The 25458-nt window shown below is 38.2% G+C and overlaps 3 protein-coding genes across 6 annotated transcripts; 1 reads left to right on the plus strand and 2 right to left on the minus strand.

Annotated features, from left to right (window-relative positions):
* Positions 1-147: 147 nt before the first annotated feature.
* Positions 148-12553, minus strand: scamp2 (secretory carrier membrane protein 2). The gene is made up of 9 exons (XM_066667746.1): positions 12361-12553; positions 7127-7204; positions 6111-6197; positions 5781-5895; positions 5205-5333; positions 4787-4946; positions 4502-4603; positions 1625-1742; positions 148-1342 (listed from the first exon to the last, which is right to left on the minus strand). The coding sequence occupies exons 1-9, from the start codon at positions 12415-12417 to the stop codon at positions 1196-1198; spliced, it is 993 nt and encodes a 330-aa protein (XP_066523843.1). The 5' UTR covers positions 12418-12553; the 3' UTR covers positions 148-1195.
* mpi (mannose phosphate isomerase) lies at positions 12419-21346 on the plus strand. Of its 3 annotated transcripts, none has more exons than XM_066667743.1 (9): positions 12419-12581; positions 13132-13259; positions 14526-14726; positions 14846-14987; positions 16790-16969; positions 17842-18015; positions 18729-18937; positions 19816-20030; positions 20135-21346. In XM_066667743.1, the coding sequence occupies exons 1-9, from the start codon at positions 12551-12553 to the stop codon at positions 20148-20150; spliced, it is 1296 nt and encodes a 431-aa protein (XP_066523840.1). In that variant the 5' UTR covers positions 12419-12550; the 3' UTR covers positions 20151-21346. The 3 variants fall into 3 exon arrangements, 2 of the variants coding, with proteins under 2 accessions (XP_066523840.1, XP_066523841.1); XR_010802173.1 differs by having other exon boundaries at positions 12421-12581; positions 19816-20085; positions 21084-21346; XM_066667744.1 differs by lacking the exon at positions 12419-12581 and adding an exon at positions 12700-12798.
* Positions 21347-21966: 620 nt separating this feature from the next.
* Positions 21967-24240, minus strand: plex9.2 (PML-like exon 9.2). Of its 2 annotated transcripts, none has more exons than XM_066669932.1 (2): positions 23871-24240; positions 21967-22812 (listed from the first exon to the last, which is right to left on the minus strand). In XM_066669932.1, exons 1-2 carry the CDS (start codon positions 23923-23925, stop codon positions 22142-22144), a joined length of 726 nt encoding a protein of 241 aa, XP_066526029.1. In that variant the 5' UTR covers positions 23926-24240; the 3' UTR covers positions 21967-22141. The 2 variants fall into 2 exon arrangements, with proteins under 2 accessions (XP_066526029.1, XP_066526030.1); XM_066669933.1 differs by lacking the exon at positions 23871-24240 and adding an exon at positions 22943-23077.
* Between the last annotated feature and the right edge of the window lie 1218 nt (positions 24241-25458).

Here is a 25458-nt window from a genome sequence, read left to right on the forward strand (position 1 = left end):
CTCATCTGATGTTCTACAAGGATGTTTTGTTCATTTACCATATGTAAAGTGCAGGATATGAATGTGTTCACTGAAGACACTTGTAAAACTCTTGTTTTACAGACACTTCCACAGCTTGTTTACATGAAGAAGAAGAAGAGTCATAAAGGAAGTTAATCAGAAAGTTTAATTCAGTTAAATATCCATTATGATAAAAAAACGAATTCAGGAAATGATAGTGAAAATATTTAGATTTATTTTTACATAAACTTTTACTGGTAAATTTTATTTAAGCTTTTCTTCCAGCCAGGTAACGGTGAAAAAAAAAAAGTAAAATTTGAATCCTAACATTTATCCTAAAGCATAATCAAATCTATATGGATACTGTTATTCAACACTAGACTCAAGACTTTCTGTTCCTTTCTGTTATTTTCATGCAAGCTCAGTCTCCCTTAAGACTGGATTCCACAGGAGATGACAGACAGCAGCTTTGGACAATTATCCTTCATCAGCCAAAAGCTCTATTCCTTTGTTTGAAGCTGAATTGTAGTTAAAGGCCTCAGTGTCTCACATATTGACTTCAGTGATCTCACATTTGAAATCTCCTTTCATCACCCTCCCCTAGCCCCTCACTGCCAGACCTTCATCTTATGCTTTAACTAAATTAAATGAGATGTTTGGCAATGAAATGAATACATCATTTTCCACTTCAAATTATTTTCCAGTATTTATGGCACTTGCAAGATCAAACTGAAGGAACAGAGTAACAAGAGGTTGAAATCATATGGCACAACATGTCCATTGTTTATAGCTTTTTTAAAAAAAAATTAAGCTTAAAGTATGATTATGTAATATCTAAAATGTAAGTTAAACCAATCAAAGCTGTGTGGACATCATTGTGGGGATTTTGTTCATTGTTGTTCTTTAATACACGGACATGCCTCCTGTACCTTCAGTGATGTGGGCCAGCCTTAAATTAGTTTATATACAGAAAAAGCTAACGCGCAAAAACACATGGCATACGTACAAATATACAGACACAGCATTCATAATTATTAACCTCTTAGCATCAGCTCCACATAAAAAATGTGAATTCCAAAAACAGCACCTTTGCTGTCCACAGGCAAAACAAGTTTTGGCTGAGCTTTGGGATAGTGGAGGCTAATGAAGTTGGGGTCTCAGGTCCACTGAGATGTTTTTCTGGTGTTCTGGTGGTCTAGTTCCTCTGGATAGAGCTCTGGGCTGCTGAGGTAGCGGCGCTGGCAGCTGCGCTCTGGAAGGTGCGGTTTGTCAGGACACCCTGAGAGAATTCTTGCTGGGCTTTCTGGAAACTCGCACCAGTCCGGCGATAGTGAGAGTGAACCTGAAAAATAATAAATAAATAATACAGGCCATGGTTTAGTACTATGGATGTCAGACCCTTACTGTATTTCAATATTTTAGCCCAAACTGAGTTCATTTACTATTATAATAACAGAGCATACATTGAAATAGTCCATATTCAATGCATTTGAATGGCCGTCTTCACAACAGTGCACACTGATATAGTTTAAGCCCCTACAGGTCGTAATACCACACTGCACTTTCACAGATCAGTCCACTTTGTTTTATACAACTATCTAAAGAGGAAACATGAAATGCATACCATTTTAAGAAGGATGATGGACATTGCAGCACATACAGTGAAGAAAACTGCAACAACCATCATCACCACGCTTACAGCCAGGTGTGAACGACTCACAGAAATGGCCGTAATCCAGCCACTGTGAACAGAAGGCACAGTAGTGTAAACATTATCAATCCTGACAGAGAAACAGGACCTCAAACAGGACACTAGCAAATGGGAGGATAAAAGAAAAAATGAAGGGCAGAAAAATGAAGCAAGAGAGAGCAGAGATGCAGGTAAAGACCTACTTCAGACACACCAAGAGAGTGAAGAAACGGCTGAGATTAGTGCGTCCAGCTTAAAGAGCAGAGAAACAGCAGCACAGACACCTGTCACACAGATAAACTGCAGAAAAACACACAAAGCTCACAGATGGAAATATATACACCTTTCATGATTTTATTTAGCATTTTTAATATTTTAATCACTTGTAAAACAGTTTCTCATGTCCTCACTTTACCAAAGGACGCAAACAAAATAAAGCAGCACAGACAAATGCACTAAGATGTTATCTGTTCAATTAAAATCCACATTAATGCAGTCACCCTGGGTCACTACTTGTGCTGGGTGGGGGTGGGGGGTTCAGATCAGTTATTCACTGCTCTTGCTCAGGTGTGTGCGCTTGTGCTCTGATTTTCAGTGCAATGTCACAGACATAAATCCCCTTACAAATTTTGACAAGTGACTGTTGCTGCTGTTGCTCCACCCCTCATTTCCATTGCTGTGAACACTCCCCAGCCTGACTCAACATAGACTGATTCAACTGCCTCAGGTTATGAGGAGGGGAAGGAGAACCAAGTATTACCTACAGTGAAAGTCTGAGTGTGAGCACAAAACAGTTTGTGAGCACACAGGATAAACCTGAACACACATGAGCAGTTAAGGGGGGGGGTCTAATATTTAAAAGGGGAATATTACAAAACAGAAGGAGACATGCTAGGAGTGCATTAATATCAACTTGGGGATCTGAAGCTCCTACCAACCCAAAAACTGAAATAAAACAACCCAGTGATAACGTGATAAATTTAGTCCTTCTGATTTTGTACAGCATTTTACGTAGATAGCAGGCACCTCATAGTTGTCCTACCTCCTTGCCTGAGACTCTCCAGACACAACACTGGACCCACGTTTATGTGAGAGTGCAAAGATCAGCAGCAAAACACACACAATACGCAGAGAGAAATGTGTGTACTGATTAAATATGGTGAAAATAAGAACGGAGGGATAAAAAATACAAAAAAAAAAATGGACATGGCTAAAGTGACTAAAACCAGAGTTTCTTCTGCTCGTGCTTCCAGGGCTCTGGAAATTAAACAGAGGTTTGTTCTCAACAGGAGCTGAAACCAGTCTGAACAGGGTGTAAACTGTGTTAGGTTGTGACAAAATGGGTATATGTCCCCTGTAACTCTTATAAAAATATAGAAATGTAAAAAAAAATGTAAAGTCCTCATGGGCTACTTGGCTGTGCTTGCGGCCCAATAACAAACCGTCCACAGACAGCACTATGGGTTCAGAACTATCCAGTTCAGGGTCACAGTGGGCCCGGAGCCTGGATCACACCCTGGAGGGGGCGCCAGTTCATTACAGGGCAACATGCACACATTCACACACCTATGATTGTGTGTTTTTGGACTGTTGGAGGAATCTGGCGCACCCACACAGACATGGGACAGTCACCTTGGAGCTGTGTAAAAGCGACCCTACCTGTTGAACCACAGTGCCGCTACATTATAGGTAACATAATCCACAGCGATTATAGCCTGGCTGCCTGTTTTCAGCTATACTTTCTTATGTAAATGAGGCAGAGCTAGGGTTAGAGAACTCTCCAAAGGATGCAAGAGTTGTGAGAGAGAGAGCTAGTTTATATTTTTCTTTGGATTTGGTTAATTTCTATGACCAAGTAAATTAAAAAAAACCCTGGAAAAGCAATGATGATAAAAATAATTATCTAAAAAAAATAAAGTTTTTGCTTCTGATGAGTCCTGGAACAGTAGTGTTAGTGTATTTATCTTAGCATGAGCAGTGAAAAAATAAATAAATAAATAAATAAATAATATAAAAATTTAAAGATCTAATGAATAACAAAATACCAGCATCTGATGAGTGTTTAAAAGTCTATTTATGTGACATGTTTTAGTGTTTGTGGCTGTTTGTATTTTATCTGTCAAGTATAATACAGAATCGCCCGCGCTGTCTGTTCCAGTGCTGCACTGCATTATTTATGGGAGTGGAAGCATTATGGTTAGATCTTCCATCCATCCATTATCTGTAACCGCTTATCCAATTTAGGGTCGTGGGGGTCCAGAGCCTACCTGGAATCATCGGGTGCAAGGCGGGAATACACCCTGGAGGGGACGCCAGTCCTTCACAGGGCAACACACACACATTCACTCACACACTCACACCTACGGACACTTTCGAGTCACCAATCCACCTGCAATGTGTGTTTTTGGACTGTGGGAGGAAACCGGAGTACCCGGAGGAAACCGACGCGGACACAGGGAGAACACACCAACTCCTCACAGACTCTGGAATTAAATAATTGAAATTTCACCTCCCAGATACACAGGGATCAACAACTGGTTTTAAAAGAACCCCACCACTCTTTGTATGTCTGTGTTTACCTCTCGTGCGAATTAAGTCAAACTACACCTTCCGGACATTTTTTTAAGCCAGGGTTGGTCAAAAGCCAAGTCTTTAAATGGGTCACTACAAAGAGTTGTAAATACTTAATGCATGATTTCATCATGTTCAAACATCATACCATAGACCCCAAAGCGTGTATACTCTGCTCTAAAGATCTTGAAGGAGAAATGGTGAAAACAACAGAAGCAAGAGAAAAATGAACATACTCACCTGTTCCCCCATTTAGGGATCCCAACACTCTGAATGACAGTCACCACCACTTGGGCAAAGAAGATGAAAAAGAATAAAAAGAAACTGAAGGAGCTATCCGTCCTAAATGAGCAAATAAAGCAAATTAGTTACTGGTAAGTTTTTACAAACCCCTTAACAGACAGAATAAGAATAATACAAGGCAATGCTAATGTAACGCTAACACCACACACAAAGGCAAAAGCAAAATGAACATTGTTGTTAGCAGACATGGTAATCTAAAAAGTCTTTAAAACATACACTCACTTGAAAGCCTTGTAGACAGGTCTGTACCAGCACAGGAAGGAGCAGGGAGTGAAAAGTATGAACCATAAGATGGAAAATCCAAAATCCATTCCATAATCCGCAGCAGCAGTAAAATACGCCAGACATGCCAGTACATTGAGGAACAGAGTCACACAGTACACTGAGGTGGGATGAGATGGAAGAAAGTAAAGAAAGAGCAAGAGAAAAGAAAGTAGATTCACTTTGATGTCAAATACAGACAGGCAGACTGTTTTTCTCCACAGAGGTACATAGGCAGATTTCATAACTATTCCTTACAGTAACTTAACAAGTGCTGTGGGGTAAATTAACCTGTTTAAAAAGGTCAGGAGAATGAAAGTACATTTCTTCATTGCACAGTATGATGTTTGTCTTGTCTGTGGCACTGTTAGGGACTTACACATCCACATGTAATACATCATTTTGCAGATCCTTAGATGTTCTTGGGGGATTTCCTCAGAGAAGTCCTGGTAGAAGCATGGCTTTATGGGAAAACATTTGGGCAGTGGAGGCCAGTTGTTTTCTTTGTCTGTGAAAAGCATCACTGCATTTGTATTACTCTGTTTTAGAGGTTGTCAAAAATACGATGTTTTCCATTTTACAGACAACAAAGGCATTTAAATATTGAAATGTTTAAGCCATTTTAAGACAAAATATGATGCAAGAGCAGCAACATTTTCCAGTGTTTCTATCAATGACACAAACAGCTATATGTTTAAAAAAAAAAAGCTGTAATAAACAGTTACTATATTTACTAGGCTTCGAGGCATAAAATATGATTCCATACATAAAAATGAATAACCAATTGCAGATTTTTTTCTCTCCACACAGAGAAATTATCAGGGCTTCTCAGAATGTCACTTTGTTTCCCATCTGGGAAAATACATATTACGTGACAAGGCCATGGCAATGTTGATTTTCTCCCAGAATACTCTCCACTCTTAGTGTTTCTTAGCTTAAGTCAGTGCACAAGTACCTGTAGGTCCTTGTCTATTCTGCAGCTCTTGTTCCCTGCGGTCCAGCTCTGCTGCTTTCCTTTCCAGCTCCTCCTGCTGTCTCAGCAGGTTCACCTGGGCTGCAGCTGCAGTTGCCTACAAGACCAACACAAAGCTTCAGCTACAGATCTTTTACACAGATTTAATAAATACTTTCATCTGATGTATACATCAACATTAGATAAAGCAACAAACTTCTAATATTTGATATGTTAATGTTCTTGTTTATAATATTGATACTGTCCTGTTGTTATTCCTGTTAAACAAAGACAAACACATTTGTAAATCACTGCAGCATGTAAGGGGCTGACCTGAGGACTTGGCTCCACAGAGGGCTGCAGTACGGCTGGCTGGGAGGGAGTAGTAGAGGCTGGAATAGTGGAACCAGTTGACGGTCCCTACAAAGGGAGACAATGTTAAAAAAAAAAAAAAAACACACACACACTCAAAAGCTGACTTTTACATTTACTTTTCAATAACAGGTACTTTATGAAATAAAACTTGTTTTCAATAATCCACATATGTTTTTTAAGCTTTTAAACCCACTATGCACATCTGACAATTACAATAGGTTACAAAATAATATTACAATTCCATAAATTCTGTTTACAGGAACACATTATACCTTCCCACTGAGAGTGTTAATACATTCAGCTCACTCTCTCAATGTCACAGGTGGGAAACAGTACAGCTGGTACTTCAACTCTGTAACACCCAGGTCAAAAAAAGAAGCTACTTCTGCTTTTTAATCTAATTTTCACTCAAGAATGTTTTTTATCAGTACTCTTGTTGCATTACTTTCCATGAATAAATGAAACAATACAGCAACAGATTTTCACTTTTTGAAACAGGCTGTGCTCAGAATTGTGCTGAATATGACTGTGTCTACTAGCTTTCCCTGTGTAACCAACAATACACGCAGAACTGATATTATTTTTATAGTGATATTAAACTCAGCATGAGAGAACGCTCTTGCTCCACAACATGATTCACTTACAAATGCCCAACATGGACAAGGCTGACATGGTTCAACAACACCATAAGCTTTGTAAAATATAGATTATGTTCATGTAACATATTTACTTTGCTCTCCATTGTTTTAAAGTATTTATTTGACAGACCAGGATTCACGTAAAGTTAATCACAGCCAAGCACATATATGATGAGCTTTTACCATGTGCCCTTCTGTTCCACATAAAACATTTTCAGTCTCCCCAGAATATCCAATTATGTGTAATCTAGTTATAAATATAACATTTTTGCAAGTCATACATTTATAAATAAACAACTTGCTTATTCATGCGTCTCACGTTTTATAATGACTTACAGTGTCAGAGGCAGGAAAAGGGCTATAATGCTCGAAACCGCCAACTCCTGATTGGGTCACCTCTGTGACAGAAGGATCCTAAAAAGAGAGAGAGAGGGAAAAAAAATCACCTTATCAATAAACTGCGACTCCTTGTAGCCAAATAATCAAAAAGCTTGTGGTGCAAATACGACACTCAATCTAATCTTGGTTAACACTTAATAATTAATACCAGTGTTAGTTACATTGTAAATAATTCATAGGGAATGATTGTTTCTCTTAAAAGTCTTCAGCAGTTCAAAACAATAGTCAGAGAGCTACATGGAGAAATGCAATTTAGGGTGTTATAATGAAAGAGCTGCACTAAATGTATAATAATCCAGATTTAATTTATATTAAAATGTAAAAGAAAACAGCCATAACATTACTTCCACCTCCTTGTTTCTACACCAACTGTTCACTGACTGCAAATGTGTAATCTTGTGCAGGGCTACCACAGGGCAGGTTTGATTCGTGTAGTGGATATTTTTGGTCAGTGGACAATCCAATAGTTACAGTAAGGAGTTTAAAAACTCCAGCAGCACTGCTGTGCCTGATCCACTTGTACCAACGCAACACAGATTAACACACCACCACACCATTGGACCTGTAGCACTAAGAATGACCCACAACCAAAATAACACCTGCTCTGTGGTAATAGCACGGGGGTCTCGACCATTTAAGAACAGGGTGAAAGTGGGCAAATTATGCAGAGTAACAGCTGAACTACAGTCTGTAACAGTAGAAATACCAAGTGCACCTGTATGGGCAGTGGAGCTGAGAGAACTGAGTATAGAAACAATTAGGTATTAATGTTATGGATCAATGTATATGTGAGATACAACAAGTTAAAAAACAAAAGTGTTGAAAATCCTATGTAATTCAACTGCAGCAGTTTGTGGCAATTTTATTATGCAATACTTATTCTGATTAAATCATAATAAAAAATCATAATGTAAATTTATTTTTACTCCAAATCATAAATGCAATTTTGTATTGTACCATAACTGTCCATAGGGTTTTGTTGCAGTGCTAGAACATAAGCTGCATATAAAAATAAAGAATATTTTACATACCTCATACTGAATATTTACTATCAATATTTAAATCCTGTCTTGTATCTTAACAAGCATAGCAGTCATGACCAGAGGGATTAATAATGCATTATTATAAAATTGCTTTTCAGATTGGACATTGGTAGCAGAGGTAATTAGGAAACTACAGGTTCCTCAGTATTGCAGTAACTACATTGAGACAGGATATGTTGCACTCAGACAGCAAACTGTTTATTTTACTGAGTTAACAGTCCCATTTGAAGATGAAGTTGATGCAGTTTGTGAAAGGAAGAAGTTGAGGTATGCAGATTTGGTGTCTAAGGAGAGTGGGTGGACGCATATGTTTGTCCAGTAGAGATAGAAGTCAGGGGATTTGCAGCAAAGTGTATCAAATCCTTGTTGACTGACTTCGGATTTAGAGGCCATGTGCTAAGGGCAGCCTTGAAGAAATAAAGGAAGAATAAAACTGTCCCTGTCATGACTTCGTCCGTGTCTACAGCTCTGACGCTGAATACAGTCACAACAACGCTAAGCAAGACCCTGCAAGACCCTGCAACACCCCTCCACTGATGATGTATCCTTGGTTGCCATCTGAACTGGTGGAAACAAGCACCAAGGTTGCAAGCATCAGGAATGAAAACTGTCCAGGAACCACAGTTCTTTTTGTGGAAACGCACTATAAGTGATTGATTATACATGTTTTATGTAGGTAATTACACGGAATCTTTAATATGCTGAAGATGTGGATGACATATCACGTAAACTTCACATAGAACTCGTGGCACTAACAGTGCCAGCGGGGCTAGGTACAACCTTCATTACCATTAAATGGGTCTACATATAAGAGACTGACAAAATGGCTTGGAAGGTAGTGGGACTGGGACTCTAGACCTCACTTTTGAGCCTTCCAGAGGTTTTGTTGGCTTAATTCAGTGAAACGCAAAAGAAGGGATGTGCCTGATGTCCCCTGTGAAAAGCTAGTCAGGTAGCAGGTGCTTACAGGAGGGACCCATGTATAATCCCAAAAATCAAGTGAAGCATGTTGTAATCTTCTCCTATAATATTAATTCAACAACACTGCACTCAAAATTCCAGCCTATGTGCATCTGTTGTCATAAAAACAGTTTTCTGATAGACCGGTAAATGATGTAAATGCTTTTTTTGTGTGTAAAAATTGTTTTCAAACACTCTGCTTTATAGTATGCTGAATAAAACAATACTCTAAGTAATGTGTTCCTGGCTTTGTGTGCAATTTGAAAAAGTATGTTTTATGATACACCTGAATCTGCACTACTGTCAGTTACAGACAATGTTACACTATTGAGGCTGCAATACCGGAAAGAAAAAAGAAAACATGGAAAATAGGAATGTATTTTTCATTATTCCATCTGTCAGTATACCATAAAACACATAGACAAATATCATTCAGTTAAAATTACTATGATATGGCAGAAAAAAAAGGAAAATAAGATAAGACAGATCCGATAACCACAGATCTGTTTATACAAGCCACACCTTTTCATGAGAGGATCTGCAGAATTTACATAAAATTAGCAAAATGTAGAATGTCTTCTGATTAAAACAAACGATAGCACAAAGCAATTTCTAAAATACAGCCAATACAGAGGAATAAACACAAACCCTTTTCTGTTAAGCAAAATACAGGGCATATGCATGCACAGTTCTATTTCAGTTTGAGAACCATTATTATGACCATTCAGGAGTTAGAGCTAGAATTATATTAAGACATAAGCACTATTTGAATATACACTGTATTTTTAGCATTGTACACAATCTCCAGATTGAGTATGTATTTCTGTTGATTTCAAGTAACGTTCTCTTTTCTTGTTGGTAAGGCTGTTTTATGACCTAAAAGGTTACACTAGCCAGAGAGTACCTTTTTTGTAAGAGAGACCAATACCCTGACTGATTCCACACTTTTGTGTCACATTTATCATAACAATTTGTTACAACAAATACGTAGAATACATCCAGTGATCTCCTATTTATTGGTTTAATTATGTTCCCAATCTTAAAGTAATTTCGGCACTTCATGCCTGCTTCATCTTAACCTTGTGTCATCTGATACAACCACAGATTCCACCTGCAGGCACTCCTTCTAGTGTTAGGCCGTAGCTCATATCACCACAATGGTGACACATTCAGATAAGCAGTGTTTCTAAACACATACAGTGTGAACACTGAGGTTAGGGTTCTAATCCATTCAGAGTATGCTTTCACTGATGGCTTTGCAGGTATTACAAGTTTAAGTAATTCTTCTTAGGTTGGAATTGAATTGCCCAAAGGAACACCCCTGTTTTCGTCCCCGTCTTCAAGCTCAATGCAATCGGTAGACTGAACTACTGGTGGACAACATTTCAAATCTTTCATATTAGAATATTTCTCTGACATTTTCACAATAACCAATAGTAACTCAATTTTGGCAGGCTTAAAAACTTCCATTAAAATCTTGGGTATAATTTCTTTTATTCAGCAGAAATGATTACCTTCACTTTCTACAGAAACACGCAGTAAGTCCAAGTAGTTAAGATGAATGATGTTCATATGAAACATTCATAAAATCGTACTGTTTATCACAATAACAAAGTGGTCATGATAACAGTGAATTACTGTCATACTGGCCACTTCTAAAACTCTTTTCTAAAATTGGCTTACTTTTACTGTTTGCCAAGGACTGAGAGCTGGAGTTCCTTATTAAATAAACTGCTAATTCACAAAATGCAATCCTCCTGTAATAGAGTCACTCCCACCCTGCAAGCAAACATGAAACAAACACGTCATGCAGAACAGAGGTGTGTTCCCGGTCCAAAGCAGAGCTTTAGGAGCAAGATAGGAGAAGAGAGATAACAACAGCTGCTCCATTGTCTTGTTCCAGGATGTGGACTGTCCATATTTTATGCCATAAATGGGATACCATGAAACATCAATGTATTTCCTAATGTCTCATAAACAGAGTTAAACATAACTCACAAAAGAACTATGCCCCCATGTCTATCCATACAGATGTGTATTAAACAGATATACGTTTTTTAATCACTGCAATGATTACTGTTCTGGATTCGTCTGCTGCCTGAGATTTTCTTAATCATCCACTACAGGGTAGAGGAATCCCTATTACAGTTACTGTATGCTGAAATTTTTTTAAAGGGAAAAATATTTGCCTGGAGCACACTGTGGAGCTCATATATTGCTGAAACAGACTGAAGCTGCATCATTTCCAGATTCTGAGGCTTAGTGCAGTTGATGGACACATTGATTCATTACATTTCAATATAAGTGATAATACAAACTACTTCTTAAAAAGTAAAGTAACTGATGTCAATTAGGCTAATACCAAACCCACAATGGTTAAAATTATCTCAAAGCTTAATCCTATCTTGGTGGAAAGTGTTTTACAGAATCATTTTATTCTTCCTTCATTGCTTTGTTTATGTATTATAACGTGACTTTTATTATACACAATATAGTCTTAAATAAATGTGTGCAAATGGGTACAAAAATGCTGTATTGTGCCTTTTGTCTTGCCTTAAAAGCAAATGCTACATAAAGATTAGAACTGGCTTTCCAAACCCATCCCTTTACACATGACAAAACTGGCAAATCAGCACTATATTACTATCATTTTCACTCTTCAAAATTAAGTACTTTAGAGACCGAATGTAGTAGAAAACACCTTTATAAACTCGATTTAATTCTACTGAGTACTATTTTGTCTTTTATGCCTCAGGACAAAACATTTGGCACCTAGGCCTACAGTACTGAGCCAAGGATGAATCAGGCAAAACTTTATTGAACATCAGTGGTAAATAAAGAGCAATGTAAACAGCAGGGCTAGTGCATTATTCTATTATACGATACTTTATGTTGTTGTATGGTGTTATGCTGTGTCCCTATTTCAGAAGCTTAATGCAGAAAAATAAGAGGGCGGTGTATGATTCTTTCAGCATTGCGCGAGCAACTTCCTACAAATCCCCGCCCCCTCTCAAAACAACCCCGCCCTCCTAATGGCCGAGTGCACTGTCAATCAATCGCCGCGTCCAATTAGGTGTGAGCGTTCCTTTGCCAATGGGTTCCTGAGACCCACCTCTATAGAAACGGAGGAAAGTGCTAACTTGTTGAGAAAAACGGCAAGGTTTTTACCTGGAATGGGTTAACGTCCCCCGGATTTCCGAACGGGTTATCGTCGAAGCCGGACATAGTTTTGTAGATTCTTCCCGAGGCAGAGACACTCACAAACAGCTGTTTAATGAGAAAATAAACAGAGCGCTACTGCTCCTCCAGCCACAGACTTTCAGCTCCTCTCCACTTCCTCAGCGCACACTCAACGCGCATGCGCTACATCCGCATCACGACGTCACCCGGTCAGCTTCGAACTGAGTTTATTATTATTATTATTATTATTATTATTATTATTGCTGTATATGGATATAAATGTAATAAGATTGTTTATTAAGAATTCATAAATATTATAAAGACTAGTCTGTGTCACATGCCCGTGCCAGCGTTACAGTTTTGATCTCGTTGTCTGACGTCACGGCCCCGTGTCAGTGCGAGTTGCAGACATGGAGGAAGTGAGAGGTTGGTGTTGTGTGCTCTTTCATCTGTGTGCTGGTGCTGTTTTCATTCATTCTTTATTGTTCGTTGATACCGTTCACATCCCTCACTGTACAGAGTTACAGCTGAAATATTTATCTGACGTGTGTGTAAGAGGAGTGATCTCCTCTTTCGCGCGGTGATTTGATGTAACCTACGTTTACTGATGAATGACTTACAGGACAACTTGAATAAATAACTTACAGCTCCACTTTCGAGGCGGAGGCGGAGTGGTTTCTCCTGTTTCCTCTGGATAGCTCTTGGTGAACGTAGGATCAGCAGAAACTCAAGGCTCAGCCATTTCTTTTCTGTCTACAGTGTTTCCACTGTGCTGTGTGGTGCAGAACTACGCCTGGGGAAAGGTGGGGCTGGACAGTGAGGTGGCTAAACTGATCCTTGGTGGAGACCCCCAAGCTGTGATAGAGGACAGCAAGCCTTATGCTGAGGTAAGAGTGAATTCTGATCTATCACTAATCTCATTCTTCATCTGAACATGGAACAATAAATAAATTATCAGCAAAAGAATCAAACAGTGTTAATGAATATGATTTAGTTCTTTTTTTCTTTTTTATAAAGTACAGCTGCGATGACATATTTCTTGAATTCATTTTATACTCCCGGAGAAAACCAATGTATGCTCCATAAAACAGTTTCTCTGCATGGATGTATTTTTAAATGGGTTTATTACAGAGTATCTACAATATTCGCAGCACTAGGTGTTGTATAACAAATGAATTCTAACACCAAAGAGAATCACTGTAGAAAATGTCTGAATTATCCTTTATCTATAGAGGAGGGAAATGAAAATGTAATCTCAGTTCATTATCACATTTGGTAGACATATTTATACAGATCACCTTCTGCCCCAGGGCTGGTATGAAGGGAGTGGTAGTGTTACCCACTACACTACACTGTCCCCTTATGCAGCTTAATTTAACCTCAAGTGCTACCTGTGTCATTTGTCAAATAAATGTTTGTTATATTACATATGTTCTTTTGCCATATCCTTTAGCACTTAGGTCTATTCTCATGCATTACATTTTCTTATGAGAGTCATGTAAAGGTCAAAAGTTGTTCTTTAAATAGCATAATGGAAAGGTCACTGTGAACAGCCATATCTACTTTTGTCTCACTTGTTTTTTAATACAAGCCCTCCATCACTACATAATTGCAGTACAGTTTACTGTAAACATGTCCTTAAAACATCAGTTATGTATTATACACATACTGTGATCTGTAATATATCAACACTTTTTTGCCTCTGTCTTATCACATTAGATCTAAAATGTAACATTAATAGGGTTAAAAAAGCTCAAAATGTCAGCCTCAGAAATATGTGTGCATTATACTGGATGAGCAATATATAATTTATAGGATTATGGAACTGCATGTTGTCTAATTGGCTGCAAATCTTTGGAATAAAATCATACAGACAGATGAGATAAAACTGCTACAGAGTGTGACTGAAAGAGGACAGTGTGTGGACAAAATGCATCTACTTACAATGCCAGACACACTGCTTCATCTGGAGGATGCTGATATAAGCATGTGTGGCTGTCAGTGGAAGTGACTCACTCGTCTATTTTGATGATGTGACCAGAGATATAAAAAACAACAGTGTTCTCAAAATGCACCACATGCTAGTAAAAGGTGGGCTTATAACTGTAAAAATATATTAAAATGTAACACATGTATTAAAACATATTTTTTAGCTTTGGATGGGTGCCCATCCAAAAGGTGATGCCCTTATCAAAGACAACAGGATATCCCAAAGGACACTGGGGCAGTGGATTGCAGATTACCCAGGATGCTTGGGTTCAAAAGTCAAAGACACATTCCAGGGACAGCTCCCCTTCCTTTTCAAAGTGCTGTCTGTCAACACTGCACTGTCCATTCAGGCACATCCTAACAGGGTGAGAAAAGAAGATCTATTTGAAAACGCTTACTTTATGCTATAATATACTGTACCACGGAAATACTTAATGTGCATAATGGTTTTTAAATTGCTCTTATTAATTAAATACTGTCACAGGAGCTGGCTGCCAAGCTCCATGCCCAGTTTCCTGAGCACTATCCTGACAACAACCATAAGCCTGAGATGGCCATAGCGCTAACACAATTTGAAGGTCTTTGTGGCTTCCGGCCAGTGGAGGAAATCCTCACTTTTCTCAAAGGTGAGTATAAAACACATGAATACAAATGTTATATTCTGAATCAGCAATGCTGCTGGACATGATAATGTTCATACAAGCAAAATGCAATTTGGGCAGCAAGGAGCAACAACAGATAGTGTTGCTTTCATAGAGCTCAAGGGTCCTCGGGATGTGGGTTCAATCCCAGTCTTAGGTCACTGTGTGTGAGCAGTTTGGTGTGTTTTCCCAGTGTCTGTGGGTTTCCTTCAGGTGCTCCTGTTTCTTCCTACAGTCCAAAACGCATGTTGTTAGGTGGACTGACCATGCATGAGTGTCAACAGGAGTTAGTTTGTGGGTGAATAGGAAGTGTGTGTGGTGCCTTGTGATGGACTGGAGCTCCATCCAGGGTGTGTTCCTGCCTTGTGGCCAGTGATTCCAGGTAGGCTTTGGACCCACCACAAACCTGAACAGAATAAAATGCTTATAAAAAATAAATGAATGTATGAATGAACAATGCATACTGGTGTCACTGCTGATCTGGGAATTATGTATAACAACCTATATAGTACCACTCAAAAGTTAATCTTCTCATTAGTCATTGGTGAGCCAGGGCTATTCACTGTATATAACTGTGTACCAGCCCCTACCTCGGCACAACCCAAGTTATGGCCTTAAACACATTTAGAAGGTGAGCAGATTTACAAATAAAATCTTGATGAGGCCACAGCTGTTCACTAAAAACCATTCCAGGTGACGACCTCATGAAGCCAATTGAGAGAACGCCAAGAGTGTGCAAAGCTGCCATCAAAGCAAAAGGTGGCTACTTTGAAAAATCTAAAGTATAAAACATATTTTGGTTTGTTTAAACTCTTTTTTGTTTATTACATAATTCCATATGTATTCCTTCATTGTTGTAATGTCTTCCATATTCATTTACAATGTAGAAAATAATTAAAAAAACAAAGAAAAACCGTTGAATGAGAAAATGTCCAAACATTTACTGGTCCCGTATGTTCACAATATGTGGAAAATAGCCTAAAACAAAGGAAACCCTCCCTGAGTGGACATGTCCAAACATTTGACTGGTACTGTTTATCTGGTTGGCAGTGGTCGCTTTCCATTGATGGACATGGTATTACGTGGTTAATTAAATTAGTAGGAATTATTATGCTCTGAGAGATGAAACTGTGTTTAGATACAGATTTAATCCCATGAAAAGTGTGTAATAATATATTTGGGTGACCACATCTATTGCATGTGCATCCGAAAGGTTGTCTGCATTGTTCAGATCTCTTTATGTCAGAGGTATTCAAACGTTTTTCTCCCAAGGCCCCCTCTGCACTGTTTTGAGAACCTTGGGCCCCCACTCAACTAAAACATATGTGTCAATATGCAGTATAGTACAGTTTATATATAAAAATACAAATTCATCCCATTTGTCCAGAACTTTTATATATAACAATAATAAAGTAAATAAAAAGGAGCACATTAATTCTCCTCTATTTAGCACAGAAGAACACAACTATTTCACTCCCAATACAGTCCATAAGTGGTCTAAAATCCATTTCAGTCCTTTAGGTTTTAATCTTGCTTGTTGCTCTCTCTTACAAGTTCAATATATGGCCTTTGGAGATTTTCAACAATGGGGTGAAAGCCAAAAAGAAAGAGCAAGAAAACACAATAAACACCCATACTCTTATACTTACACTCATACACTTTCTCTCTCTCTCTTTCTCTATATATATATATATATATATATATAATTTTGTTTTTTATGTTGTGTTGTAATGTTTTTTGCCAGTGTACATCGTTATCTGAAGTGTTATTCTGTCTGTATTTTTCAGTTGTCCCAGAATTCCACGCTCTGGTTGGTAATGAAGCAGCAGATGAGCTGCAGAGTAGCGTGGGTAACCCAGGCCGAATCTCCCTGGCCCTGAGAAAGTGCTTCAGCAGGATGATGAACTGTGAGAAGAAAGTATTTGTGGACCAGCTCAATATGCTGGTGAAAAGAGTGTCAGAAGAAGGTAAGCCATTGTGCACTGACAGATTTTAGCAGCTGTATTTAAGCATAAGCTATGCTTTATGACCAAGGGTTTGTGAACACATGTGCTTTCAATATTTCTTCTAAAATGAAGGAAAGTTTGTCCCGTGCTACTGTGGTAATGGGTTCTACTCTTCTTGGAATGCTTTACACTGGATGTTGGAACATAAACTATATAGACAAATGTATTGGGACACACCTCCTAATTATTGAATTCAGGTGTTTCATTCACCTGAATTAATTTCATTTTTTGCAAAGCACACCACTCATGGACCCTAGAGCAGGAAATGTTTTCTGTAGAGTGAGGAACCACACTCCTTTATCTGGCAACATGATGGATAGGTTTGGCTAAAAAAGTCCTGTTACCTGTCTGACTTCAGGGTGCCAACTCTAAAATTTGGTGGAGGAGGGATAGCGCTATGGGGATGTCTTTCAGTGTTTGGCCTTCTATGACTTATCACCAGTATACAAGACACTGTAGATCAAGTCATTTTAAATGCATACACTACTTCAGAAATGGAATGTCCCATCCCCCTAGCACATTCTATAATGTCTTATTCGAACTCGGATGATTCATATTACCTTGTCATGAGCATGCTGACCTGTGTTAAGATTAAACCTCACAACGTATGCAGGTGTGGGCATTCCTAATCGGTCCTCTAAAGTAATGCCATTTTATAATTAATTTACAGACTGCAATACTATCCCTTTTGGCCTCTCAGTACAGAAGTTGTGCATATTTGAACATCTGTGCCAAAAATGAGTTATTTTACATAATGGCATGAGTTATATACATAATGTCCTTCTTTATCTCTGGGTTAGTAGAAACTAGAATTCTTTATTCTGTTGCTGTAGCGGCTGCAGGGAAAGACACATCAAGCAGTAATGGAGAGCTGTTGCTACGGCTACACTCACAGTACCCTGGCGACATCGGCTGCTTCTCTATCTACTTTCTGAACCGCATTTTGCTGAAGCCTGGAGAAGCCATGTTCCTGGGTGCAAATGAACCTCACGCCTACCTCTCTGGTGGTCAGTTTGTTTTATTTATCTACAGCATTTCAGCATGTATTCCACAATGAGCAAGATCTAAAACATATGCTGTATACTAGTAAATTATGGTACAGTGCATATGCCAGATAACAACCATCAGTCATTTAATTATTAAACAGCTCCAAAGAAGTACCAGTTAAACACAAATATTTATTTTTTAGAAGGTTTTTCATGTGGACGTTAAATAAAACATTAGCATTTCCATAATGAGGGGCAAAATCAAAGAAACTTTTTAAAAATAATATTTCAAATCTGTTCACAAATAGATGGTAAAAAATAACTATGACCAAAACAAAATTACATAAACACTGTCACCATCAGATGAACTGTGATGAGATCTCTGACTTTTGCACAGAATGTGTGTTTTTAATTAATTATAATCATACACAGGATAAGATGTATAATACTCATTTAGCTTCACATAGGGCCCACCAAACTCTCTTCCTACCTGTAGCCACAAAATGTCTGTTGAATCATACACCTCAACACTAAGGTTGCTGTGGCTGTATTTGATCCAATCAGCAATGAGCTACATCCATCAACATTGTATATGGACTGTTCAGTTTGAATAATCTTGATACACTTCTTTCATTTGGGATTTGTCTCACTCATTTAGTTTTTTTGCAAGATAGCTTATATTTTTGGAAAGCAAACTTACTAATTGCCCCTCCTCTGTGTAATATATATTTCAGACTGCATTGAGTGCATGGCCTGTTCGGATAACACAGTTCGTGCAGGCTTGACCCCAAAGTATATTGATGTGAACACGTTATGTGAAATGCTGAGCTACAGTCCTGCTCCAGCTAGTGCCAAAATCTTCCCCTCGGTTCAGGACCCTTCAGACCCCTGTGTCTACCTGTATGACCCACCTGTACCAGACTTCACTGTCTTGAGGATACAGGTATCTTACACTTCATATCTTACACACAGGTATCTTACACTTCATGCAGCAATTGTAATATTGCCCATTCATTCTGAGGTCTAGTTTATTGTAGATCTAAAAGTTTTTGCAGTTTTGGAATAGCCTACATCCAAATTAGCCTTACTGTTCAAAGAATACAGTGAATTTTATTTTTCAGTGTAACACAAATATGTGCATTGTGAGAGAAGCCCTTTTGGGTTCATTTAGATTACATCATAAACAAATTGTGGACAGGGCAGTTCTGGTTACTGGACAAATCTGAGGTTTAGATCTGAACTCTAAACCCATTAGTTTGCTGTGGCCCCATTTGGTAGTTTTAAGTTGACTGGGTTTTTCCCCAATAAAAATCTGATTTACACAACTTTCCATGAATATAGTTAACCAGCTAAGGAAGTTTCGTGTGTTTTTTTTTTTTTTTGGTTTTGCACTTTATATCTGAGGTTAAAACAATAACAAGTCACACACTGTAAACTGCGTCAAAATTAGTAAAAGAAAGTCAAGCTTTAAATTGACTACATCTACATTTTTTTAGCTGTGTCATAAAATTGTTCAGTTTTAGCTATGAATTACCTAATGGAACTGGCTTGTAATTCACTCAAACACATACTTTAGGAACTGCTCTACATGTAGTGCTATTCCATACAACACTGCCACAGTGTTATAAACCAGATATGATTATTATTTTATTTCATCTAATGACTGCATATTACATAATTACAATGTGTGGGTCTAAGTGTCTTATTTGTTAGCGTCATTAGCCTTAACTTCAATTGCAAACTATGAAAGGAAATATATATATATTTTTTTGCCTGATTTATGACTTTAATTGGAATTGAGACTGACTGATTTCTGTGCAGATTCCCCCTTCAGTAAAGCAATACACAGTGAGTTCTCTGGACTGTGCTGGGATTCTGCTGGTGGTCCAGGGTGAGGCTAATGCTTCTTCAGCTGCTGCCTATGCTGACATCACTCTGCGGAGGGGTTCTGTTCTCTTCATTTCAGCCAATGAGTGTGTCACGCTGCAGGTGACATCATCCAATGGCATGACCATGTTCCGTGCTTGCTGTCTGCTGTAGGTGAAGTCGTCTTGGATGGGACACCTCTGATATCACTACTGAGTTCAATTTGTAAGATTTTAACTGTTTTAATGTTTCCTATTTGTCGGTGAATCCACAGGAAGAGAAAGCAATGAGGAACAAATAGACTTCAGCAGTATGCAGACAGAAACCAAACCGTATATCTCAAGTCATCAAAACAGATAGAAAAATCAAACTGACACACACTCACCAGCATGTACAACGGACTATATATTGTGACATATTTCCCTTGTGGTCCCATTGTTTGAACATTTTGAGGCAGAATTGGGGAACTGTTGATAATTTAATCATTTAATTAACAGTGGGTAGGTAGAAGTATTAAAATGTGCCAGATCATATCTCTCTTCAAGATTAAGTATTATGAACTTACAGGTGAGCATGAAATACATATTTTTTATGATTTATATTTGCTTGAAGACAAGCTACATAAATATGAACAAATCGCATATATAATGATTGGGGTAATTCACTTCTAGATCAAAATTGCCTGTGCATGGATTTTAAAGGAATAGTAACTACGCAGTTTCTGATTTGAGCTCACCTCATGTAGAAAATTTTGATTTATGATTTGAGATTGAACAGATGCATGTTAGATCTACTTTATATATGTTTGAATTTAGCATTTGGAAGTTTCTTCCTTTGCCTTTAGAGTGATATGTAGTGTAAAAAAATTTAAACAGTTATTTTTTTGATCTTCACTCAGATTCTACTCAAAAGGAGACCACATAATATGCTGATAGGGTCACCATCTGTGGATTTCACTCTGACTAAGTGAAAGTTGATCATTATTCAGGGACATTTTTAGTAATTTCCAATTTAAATGAAATCAAATTGCTTTCAGTCTTTACTAAAAAGTTTTAACCTTTTTTAATCAGCCCCTTTTTGTGCTGAAGATGTGTGGTGTGATTTAACCTCTCTGAAATCAAAGCACATTTGTTTACACTTCTGATGTTTTAAATATTTTAGGTTTTAAACTTAAAGTTATTACTGAGACTTCTTATCCCTGAAGTTGTATTGTGTTTTCTCAGATACCAGCTGCATAGAGCTAGCAACAGATGACCAGTGTGACGGAGGAATTGATGTTATCCAAATGTTTGTTTGTTTACTGTAAATTCTGTGCAATTTTACCTGTGATTAACTGAGGCAGGTTGTGTCTCAGATCCATAAGATGGACTTCATATTATGTGACTGTTACCTCCAGTGAAGGTATGGAATGTAGGCATGGATTGGCATCTTTGCATATGCTGTGGCATGAGTCTGTCAAAGCTATATAACCCCAATAAATAACAGATCTGCACTCATTTCCTTGGTATTGATTCATCTTTGGTTCCTTTGCTTTGTATCTAAATCTACAAATGTCTACATTTGTATATACACTCCATCAATGCTACCAATGGCCAGTGGCTTAAAATTTACTCGCCCCACTTAAAGAGTCACCTTAAAAATGTGTTACTTCCTAAAGTGTTTAACAAAATATTTAAGAGAAAGACACATTTACCACTAAATCAAACATGGCAGATGGCAGAAAACACTCAGAGTATGCTACTAAGCGCAGCTGTGAAAACCTCAAACCTGAGACACTGTTTAAACACAGGGTGAATCAGGACATTATATGATAAAAAAAAAAAAACACTAAGGATACAAATATCTATAAAAAAACAAGCAGTAGTGGATCATTCGAGTATTGGATTTGAAAGGTGAGAACTTACCATCCAAATGCTTTTTTTTGGCGGTACTGTATATTTTAATTCCAATTTACTTTTAAAACCCTTTGAAAAACGCTGGATTTATTCCAGTCAAATGAGCACAGCATGCATAAATACACACTATAAATAAATACAATTTTATTGAAATATACAAATTTCAAAAAATATACTTAAAAACAGATACAAATGTATACAATATCTCTTAACAATGTATGCCTATCAAAGGTAGGTGTTTTATTATCATCAATCCCTCATTCTGGAATCTGCTAGAGGTAAGTGTCATAACCAAGATAATTAGCAGCTTTTTTCTTACATGTTTAATAGCAGAACCATTAAATCAAGGTTAGACCTCTATATTGCTGTCCAAATTTACTAAACATTTATTTATTTATTTTGGTCCAACACCCGAATCCTTGGACTTCACCGCTGTCCACTACAATTTTCACTGCCTTCTGAAAATGCTGACATAAGTTACCCTGAGCTGGCGGTCTGGCAGGTTTGACTGTGACTGTGACTTTGACTGAGTCCAGACTGAATATGTGCTGCTGAATTTGACTGGCTGTTGGTCTCAGGGACCAGTAAAGCTTCTGCAGGGCTTCTACATCAGCCAGTGCATTGTGAGCTGCATAGGAAATCCCAAGTACAGTCTTAACCAGGTTCTCCTGTTTGAAACTCTGGACACCACTATCCCTGAGAAGCTGGCGAGCCAAAGGGAGACTGTCCAGGAAGCCCACCACTCCTGCCTGGAAGATTGCTTTTAAGCCAAATTCCTCCAAAGCTCGAGCTAACACAAGGCAGTCAAAGCGGCGAATGTTGTGGCCCACCAAAAGTGGGCGCCCAAACATGCTAAGGAAGGTTATAAAGGACACGAGGGCTTCTTTCAGGGAGTTAGTGAGCACTGGTCTGTGGTGCAGGAAGAGCCGATGTCTGCGAACTTTGAAGCCTGTGACTCTGGAGGCTTCAGGCTCCATCCTGCAGCGGGGGAGCATGAAGAGGTTCAATGTGTGACTTCCACTAACAGCTGCCAGCTGAACTATATCACAAGAAGGCCCTGAATGAAAGGGATGATGCATGTTATGACAGACACAGGGTAGGGCTAAAATATGTTGTCTAAACTAGCACAATGTGAAAAATCTACATCCCTAATTTTTAAGATTTTTGAGGATTAATCTCCAACTTACAATCGACCATCGTGAATCACAAGCACAGAAGGATTGCGAATGTTTTTATCATAGTGTTGTGCTCATATTCATGTTTCATTCTCAAATGTATTGTTCTGGGCTCTAGTTTTTGGGATGTACATGGGAATCTTTCACCTTTTGTTTAATTGTCACTCAGCTTTGGCAATGCTCAGATAGCAAAGTATATATGGTCCAAACGGGGCACACCTGCAATTCTCTTATGCCCCACATTTGACTGTGAATGCCAGTGATTGCTTAGCACCAACTCAGCCACAGGTCCACCTTAAATGTGACACATGTCAGGTGTGTTGTGGACCTTACTATCTCTGGGCCACATTCTGTAACTCCAGTGAAGCCTGGCTAATGACAGCTGGCCTGTGTCCGAATGAGAATTCATATGACCAGATATTTTTCATGGAAACACTACATCAAGGATGATATCTTAACAAACCTATTAGTTGTGACAACACAACAAACACCCACCCCTAAAGGTGGAGAGGGGACGATGCGAAGAAAGAAAGAAAGAAAGTTCTGCTGATATATATTAAGTGTAGCTCTAGAACTATATTGTTTTTCACCTTTTTAGTACCTTACAGTTAACAAAGCCCACTGTTGCACCACAACATCCACCTAGATATAGATCAACATTTACAATAGACTGACCACAAAAGTTACATAGTGCCGTTTCTGCAGTGCTGAGCCCAGTTTTATTTGACTTATATTCATATAAAACATGCTGAATTGCTGTTTGCTTACTCGGGTAAGAGACTACGGGCATAAATCAAGCACACGTGAATACAAAATATAGCTTGGAAGTCATTTTATTTCCCTAATGCCCAGTCCAGAGACTCTGTATGACATTTTCTCTTAAAAAAAAAAACCCTGCTTTGTATAGTGTACGTAATGTTGTGGCAGGTTGCTGACATACCCAGACCAGTGGTCTCCAGGTCGAAGAACACAGTGCTGAGAGACTCAGAGTCCATTTCCTAAGCCCCACAACTCCACGGTTCAGTTCAGAGAAACAAAGTCGTACAGAGAGAGAAAAGTTATGGATTCAGGAGTTAAACTCTGCTCTGATAAAGAAGACTCTGCACCACGAGTTCGTGTTTATAAACTGTCTGTTTTAAAACTGTCTACTGAGTTTCCCAGTTGTTTGAATTCCGCGGTCACAGAACCATAACCTAATATCAAATATCCCCTCTGCACACTCGTAGTGCTGTAGTGTGTAACAGGGAGCAGATTGGGACACAGCCAGAGCTCGAAGCGCCTAGTGGACAGCTATAGAAGTCTCCCAAACGTCACAGTTTCAACCGTTACGAAAAAGTGAGTGTCGCCCTCCATTGGACCGGAGAGGTTTTACGCTTTCATACTTTTACCAACAATCCGTGTTGACGAAACCAAATCCAGCAAAAGTCGGCCTAAATTACAAACACTGTTTCCCAATTATATGGGTGTATTTAAAAAGCTTCATTATTATAATTTTATACAGATGCTTATAGCTTTAGCACACACCTTTAACAAATGTGCTGAATAACATGTTGACTTGACTATGTAACACAGATACTCATATTTAGCAGATTGACAGTTGTCCACTAGGGGGAGGTATTGGTATGATTTTATCTCCAATACTGAAAAAAAGTTGGAATCAAGGCAAACCAGTAGGATATCACTCTACAAATTTATAAAAAGAGAAAATATTTTGCTACTTAAATACTTTACTGTTATTTGTTTTGTTAAGGTAACCATAAATCAATACAACTTCATGAATGTACTGCTGGGCATACACATTGTTTCAGAGTACAACAACTGTAGACTTCACCAAGAAGAACCTGTCTTAAAATGTTATTTTGTGTGAAGTAAAATTACACTGATGTGGGGTGTACTTCACTCATATGTCAGAGTGCATAAGAGTCATGGCTTTTTCAGCTACTGTGCTAACTGAACAATTATATCAAAATCACAATACTGAAAGTGCTTGCAAAAACTATGAATTTTTAGAAATTACTTTTTTTCAGTGTTATCATTAAGCTTTAGGTGGGGAAATATAACCTAATAACACAAAGTTTTTAAACTGCAGTCAGAAAATTCTGCTTTCAGGCATTCAACAAGTTGATGCAATGAAAAGCAAGCTTGGAGTTTAATAAGTCCAAATGAATTATATTGATATTGCCATCATAACACTGGTCAGAAAATCACAGTTAGATGTTTTCCCCAAATCTTTCGACCTTAGCTGCATCACAATATCTCATAAAATGATCATTTAAAAAATTTGGGAGAAAACACCTGAAAGTGTTGTATTGATGCCAACATTAAGAATGTTTGTATATATGGTTCCCAAAAGTGTATATTAAGCTACCATTTAAAAAACAATCAACTACATGTAGAACATGACTAAACACTCAGAACAACAATGCATAGTTATTGGATTTTGACACTTTTTGACAAGAGCTAGCTATTCTTCTTTAATTTCAAGGCACTGCTGATTCCCTTTCTCTTCTAAGACAGCTATAGATACT

Source organism: Hoplias malabaricus, chromosome 4 (assembly GCF_029633855.1).
Source record: "Hoplias malabaricus isolate fHopMal1 chromosome 4, fHopMal1.hap1, whole genome shotgun sequence".
NCBI classification, from domain to species: domain Eukaryota; kingdom Metazoa; phylum Chordata; class Actinopteri; order Characiformes; family Erythrinidae; genus Hoplias; species Hoplias malabaricus.